Source organism: Cetorhinus maximus, chromosome 8, assembly GCF_964194155.1.
Source record: "Cetorhinus maximus chromosome 8, sCetMax3.hap1.1, whole genome shotgun sequence".
Taxonomy (NCBI): Eukaryota; Metazoa; Chordata; class Chondrichthyes; order Lamniformes; family Cetorhinidae; genus Cetorhinus; species Cetorhinus maximus.
In genome coordinates, this window is record NC_135886.1 from 125,313,321 (window position 1) to 125,338,639 (window position 25,319).

Genomic DNA, 25,319 nt, shown 5'->3' on the forward strand with positions numbered 1-25,319 from the left:
CACAGCAGGTTCCCCCATGGCGGATGTGTCGAGCCGTTCAAATGTCCATTGAATTTAGTGGGACTGGTGGAAGGTACCACTGGCAGGAAGGGCCAGAATATTCCAGCCAATAAGTCTGTTGTTGTTGGGTTAGAAAATGTTTTCTTGTAATGTGTAACTCTGTAAATAAATATAAAATTGTTTAAATATTGGCTCCAGTTCTATCCTTCATCAATTAGTCTTCTGGAATGGAACATGGTAGCAGAGAATACTTATAAAGATGAAGGTTGAAACCTAAGGGAAAAAATCAGACAGAAAACTACAATTCTAGTAGCCATTGTGGAAAATAGCAGAAAGCAAGCGTACATTGTGGGGATATGATAACCCTCCAATGTTCTTGCAGCCTGAACCATATGCCTAGTGGAAGAATGAAGTGGACATGTGGACGTTGCTAATTGTATAAATTAAGGGTAAGGATAAACAGCTGGAGGACATTCATTAGTTGAGCACATATAAAGAGAAACTAATAGGCATTGGGGTGGGGAGTAGGGTTAGGAGATGTACACTTGTAATGTTTTGCTTTGTGAATATATCTAAACTGAGTAAAGATTGACTCCTGGTCTCCTCCTTCACCAAATGACTGTTAGAAGTTTAACAGACATGGTTTACATCCTTACCAAAGAGAAAACTAGTCATGGTGTTGGCATTGGTGCTTCCTACAAGAAGTAAAATCAGGAGTAAAGTATTTTGTAAGAAGACTTGGATCTTTTTCCAATTGTGAAGTTTTGGTGGCTGAGGATAAATTAATGAAAGGGAATTAGATAGTTGGAGAGAGTTTGGAGTTTTTCTGAGGTACCATACACGGGGAGACCTGCTTTGTCACATAGGTAGATTTTGTACAAAAAGCATTGGCTGGGATTTCCCCCCCCCTACCCCCACCCCCACCCCAACAGCCCCCCCAACCCCCCACCCCATGGCAGGAACCATCGCTGGCAGGAAATAAAAATTTGGAGAGGCAATAAAAAGTTCATTGACTTTCAGCAGGACCAGAAAATCCCAGCTGTGGGCGGGGCCAGAAAATCCAGCTCGTCCTTCTAGATGGGATATATGAGGCTAAAGCAAGGCTAGTGGCTAGGGCTTTTGAGGAGCAACTAGGTGATATGGATGTTAAATTGGGATTCTTCCATGGCTGGGAAAAATGGGAAAAGTGACCTTGAAAATCTTTTTAGCTCTTTTGGCTACATATTCATGGGGAGCATAGATCAATCGATAAAAACCACACTTCTGCAGGGTGATACCTTTCAGAGAGATTTGTTTCTGAAACTGGCCAAAGAGACAGTAGACGCAGAAGAAAAACCATCGAAACTAAAGAAAACGTGGCCTGAATGGTGCTGCAAGGATGTGGTATTTTTCAGTGAGATCTGTTTTGCTGAAAATAAGTTGTATTCAACTAAAAGCAAATCCCAGTGTTTTACTGGTATCACAAAGGAAAACTTTCAGGCATCTTGATTTGTTATGGGACGGTACTGTGGAATTTGATTGATGTTATTAATAAGATTAGAATGGAATTTAAGTTTGGGAGTCAGGCTTGTGGGACTTTTACATACATTGGTTTAAACATTAAGCAAAGTAGGTCCGGAATAACTTTAAATCAATAATCCTATTTAAAGAGTTACTCCCATCCCGGTTAATGGTAATAGATCATCACAGGAAGATGAGGTTATATCTTTAAAGAAGCTACAGAAAAATTGCAAATCTTGATTGGTCAGTTGCACTGGTTGTGCACTCAGGCTAGACCAGAGGCTAGTTTTGATGTGTTGGAGTGCAGTAATATGATGAAATGCCCTAAAGCAGAGAATGTTTTAAGGGCAAATAAAACATTAAGAATGTTAAATCTGGATAAATATATACTTAAATTTCCATCATTGGGTGAAACAAAGACCATTTTTAGGCATTTTTTAAAGCAATGCTTCACATAGAATCATAGAATAGTTACACTACAGAAGGAGGTCCTTCAGCCGATTGTGTCTCTCCTGGCCCTCTGAAGGAGCAATTCATCCTCGTGCCAATCCATTGTATTTCTCATACCCCCTGCAAATTTTTTCCTTTCAAATAATGGTCCAATTTCCTTTTGAAAGCCTTAATTGGCCCTGCCTCCACCACACTTTCAGACAATATATTCCAGATCCTAACCGCTCAGCGGGCAGGATTTTACACATCGGCGAACGAGGGCGGGGCCCGCTCACCGACGCGTAAAATGATGCGCGGTGACATCGGGGGAATTCCCGACGTCACCGCGCCCCATTTCAATTTTCAGGAAGGCGGGAACGCAGCAAAATCAGCTGCAGGCCCGCCGACCTGTCAATGGCTTCCATGCGGACGTCACGCTGGGCAGGCCTTAATTGGCACCCCCACATAAAATGGCGGCGTGCCTCCAATCGGGGGCGCCAATCGAAAGCGTGCCTGTCTGCGCCAGCCCATCAACTTCCCCCCTGACAGGGAGAAAATTCAGCCCAGTGTGTGAAAAAACTTTTCCTCATGTAACCATGCCAATCTTCCTGATGGTTATTGTAGTGTAACTGATTCCACAATATTTCTGGTGGATGAAAATGGGAAATATTGTCCTTCAGCTTGGGAAGCTAAGGAAATAAAAATAGGGTTGTCAAAAATACTCTGAGGGCAACATTTTCCCTTCAGGGGGCGGGGGGATGTGTGGGAGCGGGCACGGGTGGGCAGGTTCCCGATCGGCGCCCGCAGTTGGGGGTGCGCCGCCATTTTATGTGGGTGGGCCAATTAAGGCCCACCCAGCGTGACATTCGCTCGGAAGCGCTGTGCGCTCCCTGTGCGGGTGGGGGTGGGGATTCCTTGAGCCAGGAGTGCGGTGTTCCGCGCATGCACACGAAGGAGCGCCCAGATCTCCCTGAGGCAAAGTGCCGCCTCAGGGAGATCGCTGGGAGTTTTAAAAGTTTTTGGAAGTATGAAAAAGAAATTCCTGACATGTCCCCTCACGTGACACTGTCACATGAGCTGGGAAATGTCAATTTATTTTATTTCAACACTTTATAAATATTTTAAATCCCTCATGAAACCTCATCCTGCCCGTGGATGAGGTTTCATGTTTTTTCCTAAAGGCCACCTGGCCTCCTCGCCTGCCCACCAACCTTAAGGTTGGACGGGCAGGTCCATTAATTGGCTTAATTACTTTTTTAAAGGCCTTAAGTAGCTGCTGACAGTTCGGCGGGCGTGCAGCTGCGTGCCCGCCGAACTGAAAATCTAAATGACGCGGGGTGATGTCGGGACACACGTCCATGTCACCCCGCGTTAGTTTATGCATCAGCGAGCGGTCCCCGTCCCCTGCTCGCCGACCAGAAGATGTAACCCTAAGATAAAAGCAAAATACTGCAGATGCTGGAAATCTGAAACAAAAACTCTTCTTCAGAAGCCTGAAGAAGAGTCATAAGGACTCGAAACATTAACTCCGTCTTTCTCTCTACAGATGCTGTCAGACCTGCTGAGTTTTTCCAGCAATTTTTGTTTTTGTTAAAAATACCCTGGTTGGTGAAACGCTGCCTCCTGTCAAGGCTGTGGATATGGGATTCTATTTGCCAAATATCTTAAGTGAGATTCTGTACAAGTGGGTGTACTGAAGACAGAATACCCATCGAATAGTGTGTAGAAGATAATGGTTCCTTGTGGGATAATGTCCATTCTATGAAAAGTGTGAGTGAGAAAAGGTTACAGATTGACCCTGCTGGCTTGAAACAAATGGTAGAGAGAAAGGAAATCTTTAAAATTAAATGGATGGATGCAAGTCACCAACTGTTAGAGATCCTGGAGGATGGGGTGTCTCACAAAGTAAAGCCTTGTTCAGGATATAGAGGTCTTTGATTTGATTTGTTTTGAAATTTTGGCTGTACATATAGTCTAACTTTTATTTAAAGAGAGAGAAGGAAATCAGTTAATTGCATATCAATTGTATGAAGGCGGTGGGCATGAGCTGGGAATTCACTTCTGCCCCTATCAAAAGGAACAGACTGAAACTGTGGTTTTGGGGTGAGGAGGTATGGCTGCCATGTATATCTCTGTAAATAAATGCTTCTGAAAGTGTGTAAAGATTGGCTCCAGTGCTATCCTTCATTACCTGATTTCCTGGAGAATACCCCTTCCCCTACCGCCATGTACCAGTTTCCCACCCAACCACTTCACTTGGTGCTTTTGTTCAGGTTAGAGTAGTACCATGTAGAAAATTACAAAGCCAGACCTCAGTTTAGCATCTTGCGTGCGCATCTGTGGGAGTCCGCTTCAATACAGCTGTAGCCTCAACAAAGAAGCTAGTAAATACTATTGTATACAGCCCATGGCATGTTGTGGATGTAGAAGTGGGCACATGGAGCACCCTGGTATACTCTGGTAGCAGAATTATAAAAAATATGACACAATATAGTATAGTGGTTTATAAATGATAATATTGGGGGATTTGTGCTATTTGTAACTTACCGTTCACTCTTTGTGAGAGCAAACACAAGTAAAATTAATCCCAATAGTGAAAGTCCAGTGATTATAGTACGGAGTTCTGTTGACTTCTCTGCAAAAAAACAAAACAAATTGGCTTAATTTTCCTTTTCTTTTAAATGTCTCTTTTAATAACTAGTACTTTTTCCTGCTAACCCTATTGTCATGAAGATATTAATGTATATAATGTTATTGGAAATTATTTTAAATTGGACTTGTAGAAGGGTCTGTGTCAATGGTTGTGAGTGTGTGTGTGTGTCTTAATTGGATTAAAGCCAGCTAGTCTGGGTGCTTCGATGTGTAGTGGTTTTGAGATGTTAAACAGTAAAGAAGTTAAAGTAAAGAGTACATTTTCATTTTGTGGAATAATCCATTCAAAGACTGGGAGTGAAATCTTGCACCTAGCTAGGAGACACCAAGCAATATGTTGATATCACTATTAAAATTGATACTATGAAAGGGGTTTTATTGTTAGAAGAGGTGGAGTTCAAAGGGCCTGGTGATACAATGAGAATTTGCATTCAAAGGGAAGGATAGGTATATACAGAAAAGGGTTTTGTGTAAGTAAGTCAGAGGGATGCCACCTGTAAGCCTACAACTGTGCGAAGGAATCAAATTGAAAGGAACCTCATTTTGAATTCATAAGATAAAATGTGCTTTGCCTGGTGTCTCTTTAAGTCTATGAGTTATTGTTGCCTTGGTGAAGGTTTACCTAGGAGTGATTAATTTGGGGATTTGTTTAAACGTTATTATAGTAGTAATTTGTAGATGTGTATGTGTTTAAATTTGTTGCTAAATTAATAAATGCTTAACTTAATTTATATAAAAACCCTGGTTTCATTTTGGTGGTTTCATTTCTGAATTCAGAGTTGCATCTCAAACATGCCAGTTGAAAATATAGGTTATAACAGTTGTTTAAAGTTTCCCTCTGGGATTTTAAATAACTCAGCCTTTACCAACTGCTGTGTCATAACATTATCCCTAAATAACAATTTTCCCCACACCTCTGATCACTAATAATGCACTTTGATTGAGAGATGCACTATCAAATTTGGCACAAATTCAAACAGTAGGTTATACTGATTTGAGTACTGAATTGTCATCATCAGTGATATCTGCTGGTTCATTCTGGCAGACAGGCTATACAAGAAAGCAGAAACTGGACAATAGCTTTCTTGAGTGCTCCAATTAATGGTTCCACTATTGCCACTCCCCTCACCTTCTCTGTGAGACGCACGAAGAATCCCATGCCCTTTTGGGGGAGTGAGTCCATCCAGCGCCTATTCCAGAGTGAAAAAATGATCTAATTTTGAATGGGCAAGGCAGCTAAATTACATACGTTATATTTAAGGTTTTGCACCTTTCCCCTCAGCCACCTTCTCTCCAGCTATTTCTGACTTTGTGCAATAGTGCAAAATAGATCACAATAGCTGGTTTTACATCCTTCCTGTTTTTTATTTACTTTAAGAGATCATTGTAACATTTATTTCCAGGGCCTAGTCTATTGCACTGCATATATGCTCAACTTACCTGGCAGGGTGTCATTTCTTCCCCACTGAATAGGTAGGCTCCATTCACTCCACAGCTTAGTTGAGGCACAATACTCGTTAATCTTACTTCGCACTTGAAAGGTATAGAGTTTCTCTGGATCTATACTCGACAAAACATATCTTGCTTGCGAATTGATTTTATATACCTATGTGAACAAACCAAGAAAAAGTAGTATGTAATCAAAAGTGATAATGATATTAACATCTCAGTACTGGGGTAAACAATAGACTGGATTTTACTGGGCACCATGTTCCCCGCCCACCAGCAACAAAAAGGTCGGTCAGGAGCATATCCATCAAAAAGCTGGCTGCCCCACAACTATTCAATTTGCGCCAGGTTGCTAATTGGCTCAGGGCAAGACTCCTGCCCCAATCTGGGGAGGAAGTCCTGCCTTAGAGAGCTGTCAGACAATCCGATTGGCCGGTAGCTCTGTAGCCCCAGCAGCGCCAGGTTCGAGCGGTGGCCACTGTTTGGACCACAGGCAGTCTCCAAAGGAGGGGGGCTAATGGAGGCCACACTAAAGGTCAGTCTGGGGTTTTGGCACAGTCTGGCAGGCATTCCCCAATGAGAAGGGGTGAGAGGGTAGGAGGTCGAGAGGAGGGTGAGAGAAGTGGCGGTATGACGTGAGGTGGTACCTTAGATGGGCACAGGGGACCTCCAAAGGAGGCCAAACCCTGCCCCCCCACCCCACCCCCAATTTGCCCGACACCAGCCTATGCAGTAAAAGCTGTCGGGCTATCCAACTGGCATGGGCCTTTCTCTGCCACAAGTAAAATAGTGGTGGGAACGGGATGAGGATTCAAGTGGCCATTAATTGGGCCCAAAGTTGGGAGGATGGCCAATGCCTACACTATAAAATGGAAAACAGTTCAGGGTCAGTGGGTAGGCGGCAGGCAGGCTACATGCTAGGTTTTATGAGCACCTCCCAACCTTTCAAACAAGACAGCGGGGGGTGTAAAATCCTTCCCAATGTATCTCTCTGCTGTTGTTATTTATAGTGATTGGTGAGGAACTCATTTCAGATCAATATTTTCTCACATCCTCAATAGTTTATTGTGAATAGTATAAGGAAGAAGGGACAATCCAAGTTCCTCTGAGCTGAAAGGTCATAGTCAACCATGGAAAGAATAGCCAATTTCAGTCAGATTCTTTTGTTCCATGTCCTACATTCAAAGTAATAAGTACTGAGGACATAAGTGGAAATATCTGCACTTATTAATGAAATACCAAACAGGCTAAAGTTGATCTTAGTTTATATTTAAATTTTAGTGTTGATGAATTCTCTTCCTAAACCTCTCTGTCCTTCCACCACTCTCTCTCATCTAAGATGCTCCTTAAAATCTACCTATTTATCTAAACATTTAGTCACCTGTCTTAATATCTAGATTGTTAAAGAGGGGTCATCCACGGGCATCTGATTTAAGACCTGGTACTTACAATTCCTGTGCCATGTGGGAACTTTAGGGAATTTCACATGTCTTGGGAGATCACATTTGTTGCAAGTGTCTCCAGCTGCCCCACATTGAGCCCAGGATTTCCTAACTTGAGGGCCAGTTAAAGTCAATGCGGAGCATCAGGGTGGATGAGTGTTTCCTGGATTGTAAGGGCCAAGAGGCAGTAACAGTTCAGGATAGTAGATGAGTGACCATTCGGAAGAGTAGGAAGAGGCAGGAAGTACAGGAGTTTTCAGGGGTGAGTTCCACTCTCTAGCAGGTATTCAGCATTGGAGCCTATGACACCTTGAAGGAGTGCAGTCTAGACCATGATACCAATGGGCAAGGGACTGCACAGGAGGGACTGGCAAAGTGTAGCAATGTGGTTCCATTAGATAAGTAGGTAACAAGTGCAGCTAATTTATCACAAAATGAATCAACACTCTGTCAATGATTCAATGACTTGGCTGGAGGTTGAGAGAGGTTGCATACAAGCACATAGGTAAAACAAGAATATAACTGTAAGGTAACAGAGCAGAACATTTATAGGCATAAAGGAAAATAGCCATTGTTCAAGGCCTAATGCCAAAATGTTGTGATGACACAGACAAGTGTTAGTAAGGATATAACAAATAAATCAGTTGAAATGAAATTAATAGGGTTTTGGAAATTATTTTGCATAGGCCATTATGGTAGATAGAATATAGCACAAAAAAATTTTCATAAGTCAAATCATCCTGTTTCAATCAGCTCTCCCCTTATACTTAAGGCAACATTTGCAGATACACAAGAGCACTGCTTGGAATAATGAGTAGACCATATAATAAAAGGCGAATTACAGCATATGAAAAAGACTACAGACGTAAAATAATAGGCCTTACTGTAAATTGCCATTTCTCACACCAGCCACTCTATCACCTGTTTTTGGTGTCAGAAGCTAAGAACACACAAAGATATGAATTAGAAGCAGGTGTAGGCCATTCAGCCCCTTGAGCCTGCTCCTCCATTCAGTAAGATCATGGCTGATCTGATTGTGGCCTCAACTCCATATTCTGCCTACCCCCAATGACCTATGACTCCCTTGTTAGTCAAGGATCTAACTACCTGTGCCTTAAAAATATTCAATGACCCTACCTCCACGGCTCCCCGGGGAAGAGAGTTCCAGACTCACAACCCTGTGAGAGAAAAATTTCTCCTCATCTCCATCTTAAATGAGATACTCCTTATTTTTAAACTGCATCCCTAGTTCTACCTCTCCCACAAGGGGAAACTCTTTTCGAGTTACCAACAGTCACAGATTGCAACTTCTTTCGAGTACAATCACAGTTCTTGGTTTTCCAGGAGTGGGACATGAACCCACAACCCTCTGATTCAAAGGCGAGGGTGCTATGAACTGAGCCACAGCTGATACCTCCTCCCACAAGGGGAAACATCCTCTCAGCATCCACCCTGTCAAATCCCCTCAGGTGATCTTGTTGATCTTTCAACAAGATCACCTCTCATTCTTCTAAACTCCAATGGATACAGGCTTAGCCCGATAACCCCCCGCCCCTGAATTTTAGCTATCAGTCAAGTAACTGAACTCTGATTGCCTACTTCATTTTATGTAGGACCTTTACAAGTGGCAAAGATATTTTTTTTGGTGAGTTATTGCTTGACACACACAAAAATTCATCAGTATATTTAGGAATCTCCAGTCCACGCCACTGGGAATTTTAAGCCCACCTATATGAATTCTGTTTATAAAACCTGAAGTACACATTCTTTTCCCGTAGGTGCATCCCCCCACAGTCCTAAGTTTGGAGAGATTCAATACAAGTTGGCAGAGCCAAACCCTAGGAACTTCACGCATACACAGGAATCCTACTGAAGTTTACCTAACCAAAGAGCAAGGTACTGGTAAGCTTCCTGCTCCATTACGGCAGGATTCTCCAGAGTCAATTCCCATCACCAGGGGAAGTCTGTCCTTCCAAGTTCCATTACTAAAATAACTTTGTTGTTCAATTATCAACCATGCCCTGGAGTACTATACACTTGCCTGCATCACGGACTTAATTATTGAGTCTTTCATGGCAGGGGCTCGAAGGTGTTGTTAAAAACAAGGAGGAGAGGGATTCAATTTGGTTCTGAAGTCCCCATCATGAGTTGTGCATGTTTGGAGTCGCCATGCCGACAGAGAGACCCTAACTACCATTTCCCCAGCAACAGTCATTAGCCCATTGTTAGACACAAACAAGGTAGATTTGAGATTTCCAAACTCTCAGCTGCTTCTCACACATGGCACGGTGAACAGCGTAACTCTGCATAAAATAAGAATGGGTTGCCACCATGCTCCTAACTACAACATGGTCCCACACTGTATTCCATTAAATAGTCATTCCATTTTTTTTACCCTTTCATGGGGTGTGGGCATCGCTGGCAAGGCCGGCATTTATTGCTTATCCCTAATTGACCTTGAGAAGGTGCTGGTAAACTACCTTCTTGAACTGCTGTAGTCCATCTGGTGTAGGTACACCCACAGTGCCATTAGGATGGGATTTCTGTCCCAATGACAGTAGAAGAATGGTGATATAATTCCAAATCAGGATGGTGTGTGGCTTGGAGGGGAACTTCCAAGTGGTGATGTTCCCATGCATCTGCTTCCCTTATCCTTCCAGATGATAGAGGTTGCAGGTTTGGAAGGTGCTGTATAAGGAGCCCTGGTGAGTTGGCACAGTGCATTTTATATATAGTACACACTGCTGCCATTGTGCATCGGTGTTGGGAGGGGTGAATGTTTAGGTCAGTGAATGGGGTGCCAATCATGCGGGCTGCTATGTCCTGGATGATGGCAAGCTTCTAGAGTGTTGTTGGAGCTGTGCTTATCCAGGCAAATGGAAAGTATTTCACAGCACTCCTGACATGTACCTTGTAGATGGTGGGCAGGCTTTACGTAGTCAGGAGGTTACTTGCCAAAGAATTCCCAGACTCTGACCTGCTCTTGTAGACACAGTATTTATATGACTGGTCCAATTCAGTTTCTGGTCAATGGTAATCCCCAGGATGTTGTTAATGGGGGATTCAGCAATGTTAATGCCACTAATGTCAAGGGGATATCTCTTGTTGGAGATGGTCATTGCCTGGCATTTGTGTGCCATGAATGTTACTTGCCACATACAACCCAAGACTGAATGTTGTCTAGGTCATGGACACAGACTGCTTCAGTATCTCAGATGTTGCGAATGGTACTGAACATTGTACAATCATTAGTGATGACGGGAAGAAAGGTCATTGATGAAGCAGCTGAAGATGGTTGGGCCTAGGACACTACTCTGAGGAACTCCTGCAGTAATGTCCTGGAACTGAGATGTTTGGCCATCAACAATCACAACCTTTTGTTCTAGGTATGACTTCAGCCAGTGGAGAGCTTTCCTCCTGATTCTCATTGACTTCAATATTTCTAGGGCTTCTTGATGCCACACCTGGTCCAATGCTGCCTTGATATCTAGGGCAGTCTCTCATCTCATCTCTGGAATTAAGCTCTTTTGTCCATGCTTGGAACATGGCTGTAATGAGGTCAAGAGCCAAATGCCCCTGGCGGAACACAAACTGAGCATCAGTGAGCAGGTTTTTGCTGAGTAAGTGCCGCTTGATAGCACTTTCATCACTTTTCTGACAATCGAGTGGAGGCTGATAGGGCAGTAATTGGCCAGAATGAATTTGTCCTACTTTTTGTGGACAGGATATACCTGGGCAATTTTCCAAATTGTCAAGTAAATGTCATTGTTGCAGCTGTACTGGAACAGCTTGGCTAGGAGTGCAGGTGGTTCTGGGGCATAAGTCTTCAGTACTATTGCCGGAATGTTGTCAGGGCCCACAACCTTTGCAGCATCCAGTGCCATCAGCCATTTCTTGATATCACATGGAGTGAATCGAATTGGTTGAAGACTGGCATCTGTGATGCTGGGGACCTCCAGAGGAGGCCGAGATGGATCATCCACTTGGTACTTCTGGCTGAAGATGGTTGCAAATGATTCAGCCTTGTCTTTTGCATTGATGTGCTGGGGTCCCCCATCATGGAGGATGGGGATATTTGTGGAGCCTCCTCCTCTAGTTAAATGTTTAATTGTCCACTACCATTCACTACTGGATGTGACAGGACTGCAGAGCTTTGATCTGATCCATTGGTTGTAGGCTCTGTCTATCGCTTGCTGCTTCTGCTATTTGGCATGCAAGTAGTCTTGAGTTGTAGCTTCACCAGGTTGACACCTCATTTTCAGGCATGCCTGGTGCTGCTCCTGTTTGCACATGTGATGCTTAGTAGAAGCTGTTGATTTTCTGTAAGCCAATTATGACAGGTATCAAGCCCTAGATTTATGAACGTATCACCCTACCTTCCTCAAGGTTACATCCCCAAGCAATTACTATTGTAAATCTCAGAATTTTACCATCAGCTATATGCCATTCATTTGCCTTCAGTCTGGTGAAAGGGCCAACACAGAGCAATTTGATCCAAGCCAGCTAGCAAAGGATAGATCTTCATCCTAATTCCCAGTGACAAAGGGATAACGCACTACATTTTTTCAGTGTAAAAATTAACTACTCTTCTCTGTTTATAAGGTAAAACACTTGTTAGTCTTGTTGTCATTGTCACACTGTACCTGCCATTCTTTATCCTTATTACTCCGGTACCTGATTTCAAACATTCGACATCTCAGCAAGTTCCCTGGTACGTCCCAGCTCAAAATGAGCTCGTTGTTGTTCGAGATATTCAGTGCCAGGTCTCCAGGAGGATTGAGTTTCACTGAAAGATATGAATTAAGTTTTTGTCCTGTTACTAAAGTGGATTAATCCAAGCATTTCAGAGAATGATACTTTCAGAAAAAAATTGTGGTGTAATGGAACTGGAGCAAGTGAACTGCCCGAGCTTCAAGAGCTTTCAGAATTTCTGAAAAAAATGAAGGTGCAAATTCAATGCAAAAATAAGATATTGTGGTATCCCTTACACCCCACATACCGTCAATCTCTTTGTACCTCTTTTGTCTCTGCTTAAACGAGGAACCCATCTGATTCCCTTTGAAAACGCAGTACACACAAACTGTTAAGCAGTCTATTCCATAGGTCAATGCTCTAAACAGGGAGGCCACAAAATTTGCCGCTATAATGCCACTGAGGCCAGTGCTACAGAAGCCAGAGGCCCTCAAAATGGCAGGAACAGTACCTGTGCCCATTTTTGGCACAGCCGGCAAGGAGCCACATGTTGGAAGGGCACTAGCACGGGCTTGCCATGCATGCTCCATAATTTTCAGTGGGTAGAACTTGATGTCAAACAGCCTCTCAGGCTAATGGGGAGCACATTCTACAAATTTGGACCGCACAGGTCCCATGAATGCCCTGTGTTAACCATTCACCCCTGCACATGGATTCAGATGCTGGGGGGACTCCACATATGCTATTTAAAGGGCCAGTGAGTGTAGCATGAAGGAGCACTAGTAAAATTGAAGTCATTGGGAATAAGGGTGAAAACTCTAGCTGAAGTCAACCCTACCACAATGGAAGTTGGTTGCGGTTGTTGGAGGCCAATCACCTCATCCCGAGGACATCGCTGAGGGAGTTCCTCAGGCACAGCCATCTTCAGTTGCTTCATTAAAAACCATAAGGTCAGAAGTGGGGATATTTACTGAAGATTGCACAGTGTTGAGTTTCATTCACGACTCCTCAGATAATATTAGTGGAGTGAAGGTTCTCTGCACTACTTTCAATGCACTTATTTCCGTTCTTAAATAAGGAGACCAAAACTGTACACAGTACTCCAGATGTTGTCGCATCAACCTCCTGTACAACTGTAGCAAAACTTCCCTACATTTATATTCCATTCCCCTTGTAATAACTGACAACATTTCATTTGCCTTCCTAATCACTTGCTTCACTTGTATAGTAACTTTTCCTGATTCATGTACCAGGACACCCAGATTCCTCTACACCGTAGAGTTCTGCAATTTCTCGCCATTTAAATAATATGCTGTTTTTCTATTATTCATGCCAAAATGGGCAAGTTAACATTTTCCCATATTATACTCCATTTTCCACATTTTTGCCAATCACTTAACCTATCTACATTCCCCTGCAGATTCTTATGTCCTCTTCACAACTTACTTTCCTGTCTATCTTTGATTCATCAGCAAATTTAGCAACTATACATTCAGTCCCTCCAGCCAAGTCATTGACCTTCTACTCCATGATCTCTTATTTTGTGTGGTAGTAAGTGATGTGACACCTTGTCAAATGCCCTTTGGAAATTCAAGTACATCACATCTACAGGTTCTCTTTTATCCACGTTACTTCCTCAAAGAACTCTAATAAATTAGTCAAACATGGGGGAGAATTTTCCCCCTGTCAGAGGGCTTGTGCAGGGTGGGGGCAGGCAGGGGCGGGCGCAGACCCCATCGGCGTCCCTGATCTATTCCATGCCGCCATTTTACGTGACATGCACCCGGAAGCACCGAGCGCTCCCTGTGCGGGTGGTGGTGGGGGGTGGGGGGGGGGGGGGGGGGGGGGGGTGGTGGGGAGGTGTGTGGTGGGTGCATTCCCTGAGTTGGGGCCTGCATTCTTTGAGCGCAGAAATCTCCCTGAGGCACAGAGATTGCCTGTAACACCACCCGACTCCACTCCGGCCTCAGCTCAAATGCTACCTCTAGAGGTGCCTCAGGCAAATTAGTTTAAGTTTTGAAAATTTAAATAAAGAAAAGAAAAAATTTTAAGACATGTCGCCTGATGTGACAGTGTCACATGTCAATGAACATTAATGAAAAAATGTATTTAATTTATAAACCTTTCATGAAACCTCATCCCGCCCGCGGATGAGGTTCCATGAAAAATGCAAAGGCCGCCTGGGCTCTTCGCCTGCCCCCCACCAACCTTAAGGTTGGGCGGGCAGCTCAGTTTATTACTTCAATTGATATTTAAATGGCTTTAATAAGCCTTTGACAGTTTGGTGGGAGTGCAGCTGAGTCGGCTGCGTGCCAGTCGAACTGAAAATCTAAATGACACGCAGTGATGTTGGGACACCCACCCAACGTCACCGCGTGTCATTTTACACCTCAGCGAGTGGGCCTTGCCCCTGCTTGCCGAGCCAAAAATTCTGGCCATGATTTCTCTTTCACAAAACCATGTTGACTCTGCCTGATTGCATTAAGAATTTCTAAGAGCCCTGCTATAGCCTCCTTAATAATGGATTCCAGCATTTTCCCAATGTTAAAGCTAACTGGCCTACAGTTTCCCGCTTTCTGTCTCCCTCCTTTCTTGAATAGAAGAGTTACAAATGCTATTTTCCAAACTGATGGGAACTTTCCAGCATCTAGGGAATTCACGGGCAGCAGAGTTTTGAATGATCTGGGGGGTTGAGAGTGGGAGAAAGAAAGAAGAAAGACTTGCATTTATATTGCGCTTTTCATGACCACTGGACATCTCAAAGTGCTTTACTGTCAACCTTTTGAAATGTAGTCACAGTGGTAGGAAACTGAGCTCTCAATTTGCACTCAGCAACCTCCCGCAAACAGTAATGTGTTAATGACCAGATAATCTGTTTTTTATTATATTGATTGTGGGATAGCTATTGGCCAGGATGCCAGGGATAACACCCCCAGTCTTCTTTGAAATAATGCCATGGGATATTTTACAGCCACCCGTGCAGGCAGAAGGTGTTTCAATTTAACACTTCATCCAAAAGGCGACATCTTTGACAGTGCCGCCCGCGCACCCTCTATAAAACATTGGAAAACAGTCTTGAATTTTATTGTACTCAAGCCCTGGAATGGGAATGGAACCCTGGATCTTGTGACTCAGATGCAAGAATGCAACCAACTGAACCATGGCTGATACTTGGAGCCCTGCCCATGGAAGTGTCAATACTAGAGGTAGCATTGGGGCTGAGGCAGGAGTGGAGTGGGGCGATGTCACAGGCATTGTGGAGGTGGTGGTCTAAGTGATGCTCAATTTTTAAAATTTAGTTGTTCATGGGATGTGGGTGTTGCTGGCTAGGCCAGCATTTATTGTCCATCTTGAATTGCCCTTGAGAGTGGTCAGAAGTTCATCTTGGGATTAAATATGACATCAAGTTTGTAAACAGTCTGGTTCAAGCAGACAGTTGCCAGGGAAAGGGAAGGAATCTAGGGAATGGAATTTATGGCACAGACTGAAGACAATGGCTTTGATTTTTTCCATATTTAGTTGGAGGAAATTTCTGCTTAGCTAGTACTGGATATCCGAAAAGCAGCCTAACATTTAGAGACAGTTCAGGGCTCTAGAGAGGTGGTGGTGAGATAGAGCTGGGAGATATCAGTGTACATGTAGAAATTTTCCAGATGACATTGCTGAGGGGTAGCATACAGATGAGAAATAGGAGGGTTACAAGGTTAGATCTTTGAGAGACACCAGAGGTAAAGAGGTGGGAGTGGAAAGAGAATGCATTGTAGGTGATTCTCTGGCGATGACTGGGCGGATAAGAATGGAATCAATTGAGTGCAGCTGGATGTTGATGAAGAGGTGCTGGAGGAGGATGATGTGGTCAATTATGTCAAAGACTGCATAGGTCAAGAAGGATAAGAGAAATTACCTTTGCCAGAGTAATGTAGGATGCCGGTTATAACTTTGATAAGAGCTCTAGTCAATAATGCTGAGGATTCTTCTTGATGAGGCATCAATATTAGCAAAGGGGACATTGCACTCCTCAACCTCAATCAAGCAAAACATTCATCAAACACCAGTCCCCACTTCCTCCCCATCCCCTCTCCCCATGTTAACATCATTATGAAAGCTAAAGTGTTTGAGGCAAACTCACCCTTTAAAGCACACTGGCATCACTGGCTCTATCTTATGAATTATTAACTAGTTTTTCTACCTTGATTCTGCAGCTGGAATGACTGGGTCTGTGGTAACGCATTTCCTGAGTCACTGGATCCATTTTTGTAAACAAAAAATTCTTGAAACTGGATAATCTCATTTTGTGAGAAATTGCAACCAATGTTATAGCCATTCTGCTGAATGTAGTTCCCACATTCCTTTACTGGAGCTGAGGAATACCTGTAAGGAATGAGAAATGGTTATTATTTCATTTATAGTACCTATTTGTAAGCTGGATATTCAAAATCAGTTGGAAAGCTGAATATTTTTGAAAATGCTTAAGAACTATTTAAGGACAAAAAGACTTGAAGTTAGATAGCGTCTTTCCTGTCCTCAGGAAATTGCTTTATATCCAATGAAGTGCTTTTGAAGTGTGGTCATTGTTGTAATGTAGGAAATATGGTAGCCAGTTTGCACACAGAAAACTCTCACAAACCAGATACTGGCCAGGATTTTCCCCTTGGCGATTTGGGGGCGGGGCCCGCTCACCGAGGGGAAAATGATGCGGGATGACGTCAGGAGGAACCCCCGATGTCATCCCGGTCCCTTTAAATTTTTAGGAAGGCAGGTGGACAGCGAAATCAGCTGTCCGCCCGCCGACCTGTCAATGGCCAATTGAGGTCATTGACAGGCTAATTAAGATCATTAAAGACCTGCCCGTCCAAGCTTAAGGCTGGTGGGCAGGCCAGGAGCCCCAGCGGGCTCCAGATTATTCATGAAACTTCATCCACTAGTGGGATGAAGTCTCATGTCCGTTTTTTAAAAAATTAATAAACTTTGTGTGTTTCTTATTAACATGTCCCATCTCGTGTGACATTGTCACATGAGGGGGACAAGTTAATAATTTTAATATTTCTATTCTTTGACTTTTCTTACCTGTCACTAATCTCCCTGAGACAGCACTTTGCCTCAGGGAGCAGTGCGCTCTTCCGTGCGCATGCGTGAAAGAGCGCACATTGACAGATGGGGAATCCCTCCACCCCCCCACACAGGAAGTACATAGCGCTTCCTGTCGGGAAGGCCGCTGGGTGGGCCTTAATTGGCCCGCCCACTCAAAATGGCGGCAGGCCCCATTTCGGTGGCGGGGTTTGGCTGTCCGCCCACCGCCGAGCCGGTGGGGCCTGCATGCCATCCGAGGGCAAAATTCTGTCCAGTCTTTGTTTTTTGAATTTGTGATTTGGGTTGGGGGATAAACATTGGTCAGGTCACCAGGGGGAATTAACCTGCTACTTCTTCAATATAGTGTCATGGAATCTTTTACATCCACCTGAGCGAGCAGATGCCCAACTGAAAGACGGATCTTTTGTGATTCTTTGCATTGTATTACATTTCAAAGTAGCGATACGGCTTTGCATTTGTGGTCTCAGGTGAAACAACAGGCCGCATTTTACATGCTCCAGCCATGTGTGTGTTTTTGGTGGGGTTGGAATGTAAAATTGGGTGGGTGCCCATCCCGTTACCTTCCTTCCCACTCCTGGGATCACCCCCATAATTTGTGGAGGGTGGGAGGATGGGTGGGGGGATGGGTGGGCCCCGAAAATCAGCAACACGCCCGCCATATTAAAAAATAATAATAATCAAGAGTCAATTGGGCTTGTTAACAAACCACTTGACTCTGATAATGCGTGGGCAGGCTGCTTTTTAAAAAATCTTTTGCAAAGGACAGGAAAGAAGCTGGGTGGTGCTATCTTTAGGGGTCCCCTTTGCGGATTGGGGGGAAAGCCCTCCCTAAGGTAGTACACCCTCTTTCTTCATACCCGCCTGCTCCATTAACCACACCACCCCCATCACAACCACCTCCACCCCTCTGCCCCCCTCCTTAAACTGCCCAAACCCTCCATGCCCAAGACTCCAGACGTACCCGGCTCAGGGATCCATGGGCCTTCTTCTTGGGCCTGCTTGCAGTCCCACCAGTGCCCACTCATACGCTCTTGGCACTGCCAGGACTGATGGAGCTGCCAGCCAATCCAATCGTCCGGCAGCTCCCAGGGGTGGGACTTCCTCCCCGGTGAGAGGCGGAAGTCCCGTATGGCACCAATTCAGCCCACCCGGAGCTCATTATGGCTGTTGGTCAGGCTGGCGTGGGGCGGGTTGTCTCCATGACGATTTTGCTTCTGGGTGGTGGGGGAGTGGAGGGGATTGGCTGCAATCCGTCTACTCCTCCTGTCCAACTTCAGCTTGTAAATTATATGTTTCAGTGAATGTATCAGGAATTCATATTTTGTAATTTTTAATCCTAATAATAATCTAAGATCCTTCCATGTTCTACCCAGCATGCTTGGCAAAGGGGTTCGGCCGTTGACTCCCAAACCTCTAATTTCCAGTAATCCACAAAGAATCACATGACAGTGGCCCAGTGATGATCCTGCCTTTTATTTCCTCTCAATGCCTTGGTTGAGGACACTGGCCTTCACTTAGTGTTTGCACATAGCAGCGTAACATCTAAACAGAAATAGCACCAATTCCAATGTAGTTTGACAGGATTCCAAGCCAAGCTGTGGGGGCCATTGCTATAAGTGCCCAACTTCACCAAAGAAGCAAACAGATTTGATAAAGTACACACATCTAGGATGTTTGGAAACTAGTCCAGGAACACTATTCTATGAAGCAGTTTTGTCTCCAAGCTGCCAGATAAGAAAGGATCATAACTTTATTGTGTGCTTTGCAAGACAATCTTTAAAATTGAAAATTTTAATAGCAGCTTGGTATGTGACATTGAGTCTACAGCACAGAAACAGACCATTCATCCCAATTGGTCTATGCCAGTGTATATACTCCACACAAGCCTCCTCCCACTTGTCTTCAGCTGACTCTACACATTTCATACGATTCCTTTTTCCCTCGAGTGCTTATCTAATCTCCCATTAAACACATCTATCCTGTTCTCAATAATTACTTGTGGTAATAAGTTCCACATTATTATTATTCCTTGTGTCAAGAGGTTTTGCCTGAATTCCCTATTTGATTTATTAGTGAGACTCTTCTATTTATGGCCTATGGTTTTTGTCACCCCCACAAATGCAACAGTTTCTCCACGTCTATCCTAACAACCCCTTTCAGTATTTTAAAGACCTCCATCAGGCCACTTTCCAGCTTTCTCTCTTCTAGAGAGTCCCAACCTCTTCAGTCTTTCCTGATAGTTACAGCTTCTCAGTTCTGATATAAACCTTGTGAATCTTTTATTGCTCTTCTCTAAGGCCTCTCTATCTTTTCAATAGTGTGGAGACCAGAACTAGGCACAGTACTCTTAAGTCTGACCAAGGTCCTGTACGAGTTTGACATGACTACCCTGCTTTTCAATTCTACCCCCCTGGAAATGAACCACAACACTTGGTTTGCATTTTTTATGACTTTATTAACCGGTGTCACTACTTCTAGGCCTGAATATTTTGGTCATCAGACCTGGGAATAGCTGGGAAACGGGCCCCTGACCGCGATTGGCCCCCGGCCGCGATTTCACACTGGCTGGCCAATCAGCGACCAGCCAATGTGAAACACGTGCTGAAAAGCTCAGCGCTGCCGGGGTGGGGGTGGGAAGAGGGTGGACGATAACATCTCCGCAGGCACGGGTGAGTGTTTCAAGAGTGCTCTATGAAGGCAGACAGCTGCCTCAGGGAGCTGCAGACCTACCAATAATGAAATGAAGCAGTAAAAAGCTGCAAAAAAAATGTCCATGCATCACAATCAAGCACCTGAAAGCATACCTCATAAAAATGCTGTCCCCAGATATTTCTTTTTATTTTATTTCCTAATGGAGATTTGATCCCACCCTTGGATAAGGTTTCATGAAAAATGTAAAGGCCGCCTGGTCGATTCATCCATCCACCAACTGTTGGACAGTTGGACAGGCCATGAAAAGTCGCAGACAACTAATGGGATTAATTGCCTGCTTAATTGTCAGCGAGCGCATTTCCAACTTTAGTGTGCTCCAGCCGAACGAAATATTGCGCGAGTGCGCAATGATGCCAAGATGCTCGCCTAACATCATCTCATGCAATTTTATGCCCAGTCGGGTCAGGTGGGCGCCCGTCCATGAGATGTAAACTTCTGCCCCTAGTTCTTTAAAAATTAATAAATTTTATTGACTTAGACACTAGGGCATTTTCCCATCAGGATTTCAAACCTGTACATGGATTTCCGAAAAGTATTTGATACAGTGCCACACAACGTCATGTGAGCGAAGTTATAGCTCATGGAATAAAAGGGAAAGTAGCAACAAGGATACAAAATTGGCTGAGCGACAGGAAACAGTGAATAGTGGTAATGTATGTTTTTCAGGCTGGAGGAAGGCTTGTAGTAGAGGTCCCCAGGGATTAGTGTTGGAACCCTCGCTTTTCCCCATATATATTAGTGACCTTGACCCTGTTGTACAGGGCACAATTTCAAAATCTGCGGATGATACGAAACTTGGAAGCATTGTGAACTGTGAGGAGGCTAGTGCAGAGCTCCAAAAGGACACAGGCAAAATGGTGGAATGGGCGGGCAGGTGGCAGATGAAGTTCACTGTGGAGAAATGTGAAGTGATTCATTTTGGTAGAAAGAACATGGAGTGACAACATAAAATAAAGGGTACATTTCTAAAGGGAATGCAGGAGCAGAGAGACCTGGGTACATATGTGCATAACTCATTGAAGGTGGTAGGACAGGTTGAGAGAGCAGTTAATAAAGTGGTCATAAAGAGATCAGCTGTCTTTGATGTGGGGCTGTGAATACTGTTAGAAATTAGAGACACTTTAAGTAAGCTATATTTGTATTTGTAGGTGTTAGGAATGGGTTTCAGCTTTAATATTTAAGTTTGGTTTGTGTCTCTGTACCTGTGTGTTAAGGAGAGGTCAAGTTGAGTTTCAGTTTCACTTTAAAAGGTGCTTGCATTTCTAATGAAAGTTTTATGACTGTAAGCTAAGGTAAAAAAAACAGAGTAGAAAATAAACAGTGCTGTTGCCTAGCAACAGGGGTCCAGAGAGGCCCTCCCACAGACACACACACAGAAAACTAGAAACAGTGACTTGATTCGGAAGATGTGGGAGTTCAGTTGATTTGAAGACAGCTGTCAAGCGGAAGCAACCAAGAAGGGATGGATAGCCAGTCCCAAGCTAAAATTGGTTGAAAGTAGAGAGAGACTGGAGCAAAAGGGACAAATAGCAAGTCTTAACCTAGACTTCCAAATCCAAGGGGAAGTCCCAAGCAGACCTTCTAGTCAAAGGAAGAACAGGAACCTGGAAAATATCCTGTTAATGAAGTTAAGAGTGAGAGGCAGAGGGAAAGGCTCCAAGCTTCAGATTTAAAAAGACATAAGCTGCAGAAAGCAGATTTAAAGCGAGAACAGCTTACAAGAGGCAAGAAGGTCCAAAGAGATGGCTGAAGGTCTGTAACTCTTTGCTATGGGCATGTGAAGAAGTGGTGTACTGTTGATAGCTGAGTTGGTGAGAGAGAGTACGTGGAAGACATCTTGAATGCATGTGGTGACCCAGGGAAGAGGAACACCAGAGGGAGAGTTCAAAACCCTGGAGGTGAACCCTTGCAGAAGACATCTGAGAGAAAGTGTCAATTTGGGAGAAGATTCCAAGGTGAGTTCTTGGAGATTAGAGATTGGAAATCCCCCTGTGAAAGATGGGGTTCAGTGAGACAGGTTGGCTCATGGTGCGACAAGTGTCTGGGGGGAGTTGAGGAGAGAGCCATAGCATCTGTTTGAGGTGGCATCTGTCACTTGGTTTCAGGCTGTGGTGTCTGACCACAGGTTGCCATTGGTTTACATAGACTGTGTACTTACTGTGTACTTTAAAGTATAAGATAGCTTTTGTAATTTGTGTTTTCCTTACAAATCTGTATATATCTGTAAAGGTATAGTTGTGGGTGAAGGAGCATTGTAATATAGTTAATCTTTTCTTGTTTAATAAAATGTGTTTTTGTTAAAAGTTCATCAGCTGACTCCTGTGCCTCTGTTCAGTAGCCTCTCTCCACGTATCTAAGCAAACAAAATAAAAGTTAGGATCTGTCGGGCTGGGTTCCACCCTGGGGTCAGGCTTGTCCAGTGGTAACCTTGGGTGGGATCATAACAACACAAATGTTTGTTTTTTATAAAGGCTTAAGTACATGAAGGGATTTAAATGTATTAAATAGGGTTTTATCAATAAGGGTGTAAATTTTAATCTAATGAAATCTGTAATAGCTACTTAGAACTTTATTTTATTTAGTCTCAGCATTGCTCCTGAGGTCTTTCCATGGTGGATATTGGGTGAGTTGGCATTGAGTGTATAAGGCACTAGGTGGTGGGTGAGGGGCATGGGTTGGCATGAGTAGACAATAGGTTGGCATAGGGGCTATAAAGGGCTTTGGGGATGATTGGGGGGGCCATGGGTTAACATGAGTTGGCACTAAGTTGGCATTGGGATTATAAAGGGCCATGGGGAAGATTGGGGTCATGAGTTAGCATGAGTTGACACTAGGTTGGCATAAGGGTTGGGGATGAGGCATAGGTTGGGATGGAGGATGGGGGAAATCGGTGGGGGCATGACGTGTCATGAGGTGGCATGAATGGGGAATGGGATTGTGTGGGGAGGTGGTGAGGAATTGTGAGGGGTGAGGGTTCTTTTTTGTTTTACTGTTTTTATTAAAACTGGAACAAAGTCCCAGAGCACTGAGGTGGGCCTTTAAAACAGCCCACCTCCCCACTCACCAGCCCCTGTGCTGCTTCTGCACTGTTTCCAAGGTCAGTGGACCCTGACTCCACTTAGCACCTGCCACCCACCCCCCGGAACAAAAATCCAGCGGTTTGGATCAGTTTCTCCCGAGTTGGGTTTGCGGAGCTGGGAAATTTCCCAACTCTGCGCTTCCAACTCGGGCACAAAAACTCAGTGCAATGTGGTGAAGTGTAATCTTAAGAAGGGAAAAGCAGAACATCTTTGTATACAAGCTACATAGACCATGCATTGCAGGAAGTTCAAAGGAGGTTTACTAGATTGATACCTGGAATGAATGGGTTGTCTTAAGAGGAAAGCTTGGACAGTCTGGGCTTGTTTCCATTGGAGTTTAGAAGAGTGGGAGTGATTTGGTTGAAGTATACAAGATCCTGAACGGACTTGACAAGGTAGACGTCGAAAGGATGTTTCCTCTTGTGGGTGAGTCCAGAACAAGGGGACACAGTTTTAAAATTAGGGGTCGCCCTTTTAGGACAGAGATGAGGAGAAATTTTTTTCTCTCAGGGGGTTGTGCAACTTTGGAATTCTCTGCCTCAGAAGTTGGTGGAGGAGGGGTCATTAAATATTTCTAAGGCAGAGGTAGATAAATTCTTGTTAGGCAAAGGAATCAAAGATTATCGGGGTTAGATGGGAATGTGGAAATCGAAACACGAAGTTCAATCAGGATCTTATTGAATGGTGGAGCAGGCTCGAGGGGCCAAACGGTCTACTCCTGTTCCTATTTCTCATGTTCTTATGTATCAGCAAGAAAAAAGAAAGGGAAACATTGTTAACCTTTATTGAGGATTGGTGTTTGGTGGTGTGGCGTGGAGAGAGGGATATGCACTGATGATGAAGTATAGAGTAAAGAAGTCATGCTGCAATTATATAGGGCTTTGGTAAGACTGCACATGAAATGCTGTCTACAATTTTGGTCTCCTTACCTAAGCAAGGACATACTTGCCGTAGAGAGGTTACAACAAAAGTTTACTAGATGGGTTCCTGGGGAGGGAGGGCTAGTCTATGAGGAGAGATGGAATAGAACTTTTTTTTTGTTTTATTCATTCAAGGGATATGGGCTTCGCTGTCTAGGCAGCATTTATTGCCCATCCCTAACTGCCCTTGAGAAGGTGGCGGTGAGCTGCCTTCTTGAACCCTGCAGTCCATGTGGTGTAGGTACACCTACAGTGCTGTTAGAGAGGGAATTCCAAGATTTTGACCCAGTGACAGTGAAGGAACAGTGACACATTTCCAAGTCAGGATGGTGAGTGACTTGGACGGGAACTTCCAGGTGATGATGTTCCCATCTATCTGCTGCCCTTGTCCTTCTTGATGGTAGTGGTCATGGCTTTGGAAGATGCTGTCTAAGGAGCCTTTGTGAGTTTCTGCAGTGCATCTTGTAGATGGTACACACTGCTGCCACTGTGCGTCGGTAGTGGAAGGAGTGAATGTCTGTGGATGGGGTGCCAATTAAGTGGGCTGCTTTGGCCTAGATGGTGTCAAGCTTCTTAAGTGTTGTTGGAGCTGCACTCATCCAGGCAAGGGGAGAGTATTCCATCACACTCCTGACTTGTACCTTGCATATTGTGGATAGGCCATGGAGAGTCAGGAGGTCAGTTAATCGTCACAGGATTCCTAGCCCCTGACCTGCTCTTGTAACCACAGTATTTGTATGGCTAGTCCAGTTCAGTTTCTAGTCAATGGTAACCTCCAGGATGTTGATAGTGGGGGATTCAGTGATGGTAATGCCATTGAATGTTAAAGGGCGATGGTTAGATTCTCTGTTGTTGGAGATAGTCATTGTCTGGCACTTGTGTGGCACAAATGTTACTTGCCACTTGTCAGTCCAAGCCTGGATGTTGTCCAGGTCTTGCTGCATTTGGAAATGGACTACTTCAGTATCTGAGGAGTTGTGAATGGTGCTGAACATTGTGCAATCATCAGCAAACATCCCCACCTTATGTTGGACAGAAGGTCATTGTTGAAGCAGCTGAAGATGGTTGGGCCCAGGACACTACCCTAAGGAACCCCTGCAGTGATGTCCTGGAGCTGAGATGACTGACCTCCAACAACCACAACCATCTTCCTTTGTGCTAGGTATGGCTCCAACCAGCGGTGGGTTTTTCCTCTTGTGGGTGAGGATTCCCATTGACTCTAGTTTTGCTAGTACTCCTCGATGCCCACTGAGTCAAATGCTGCCTTGATGTCAAGGGAAGTCACTCTTACCCGGAATTTTCTGGCATGAGCGGTGCTCTCATTGAAACGTAAATACTTTACAGAAGTTTCG

The 25,319-nt window shown here is 44.2% G+C and overlaps 1 protein-coding gene across 2 annotated transcripts in view; it reads right to left on the reverse strand.

The window, feature by feature from the left end:
- LOC144683951 (cytokine receptor common subunit gamma-like) overlaps positions 1–25,319 on the reverse strand; it is a 52,100-nt gene that overhangs the window by 11,958 nt on the left and 14,823 nt on the right. For both annotated transcript variants that reach the window (XM_078547568.1, XM_078547567.1), the window contains exons 3-6: positions 16,354–16,535; positions 12,116–12,258; positions 6,022–6,187; positions 4,477–4,564 (exon numbers count right to left, since the gene is read on the reverse strand). In XM_078547568.1, the coding sequence (XP_078403694.1) occupies positions 4,477–4,564; positions 6,022–6,187; positions 12,116–12,258; positions 16,354–16,535 (579 nt within the window). The remainder of the gene's footprint in view (positions 1–4,476; positions 4,565–6,021; positions 6,188–12,115; positions 12,259–16,353; positions 16,536–25,319) is intronic.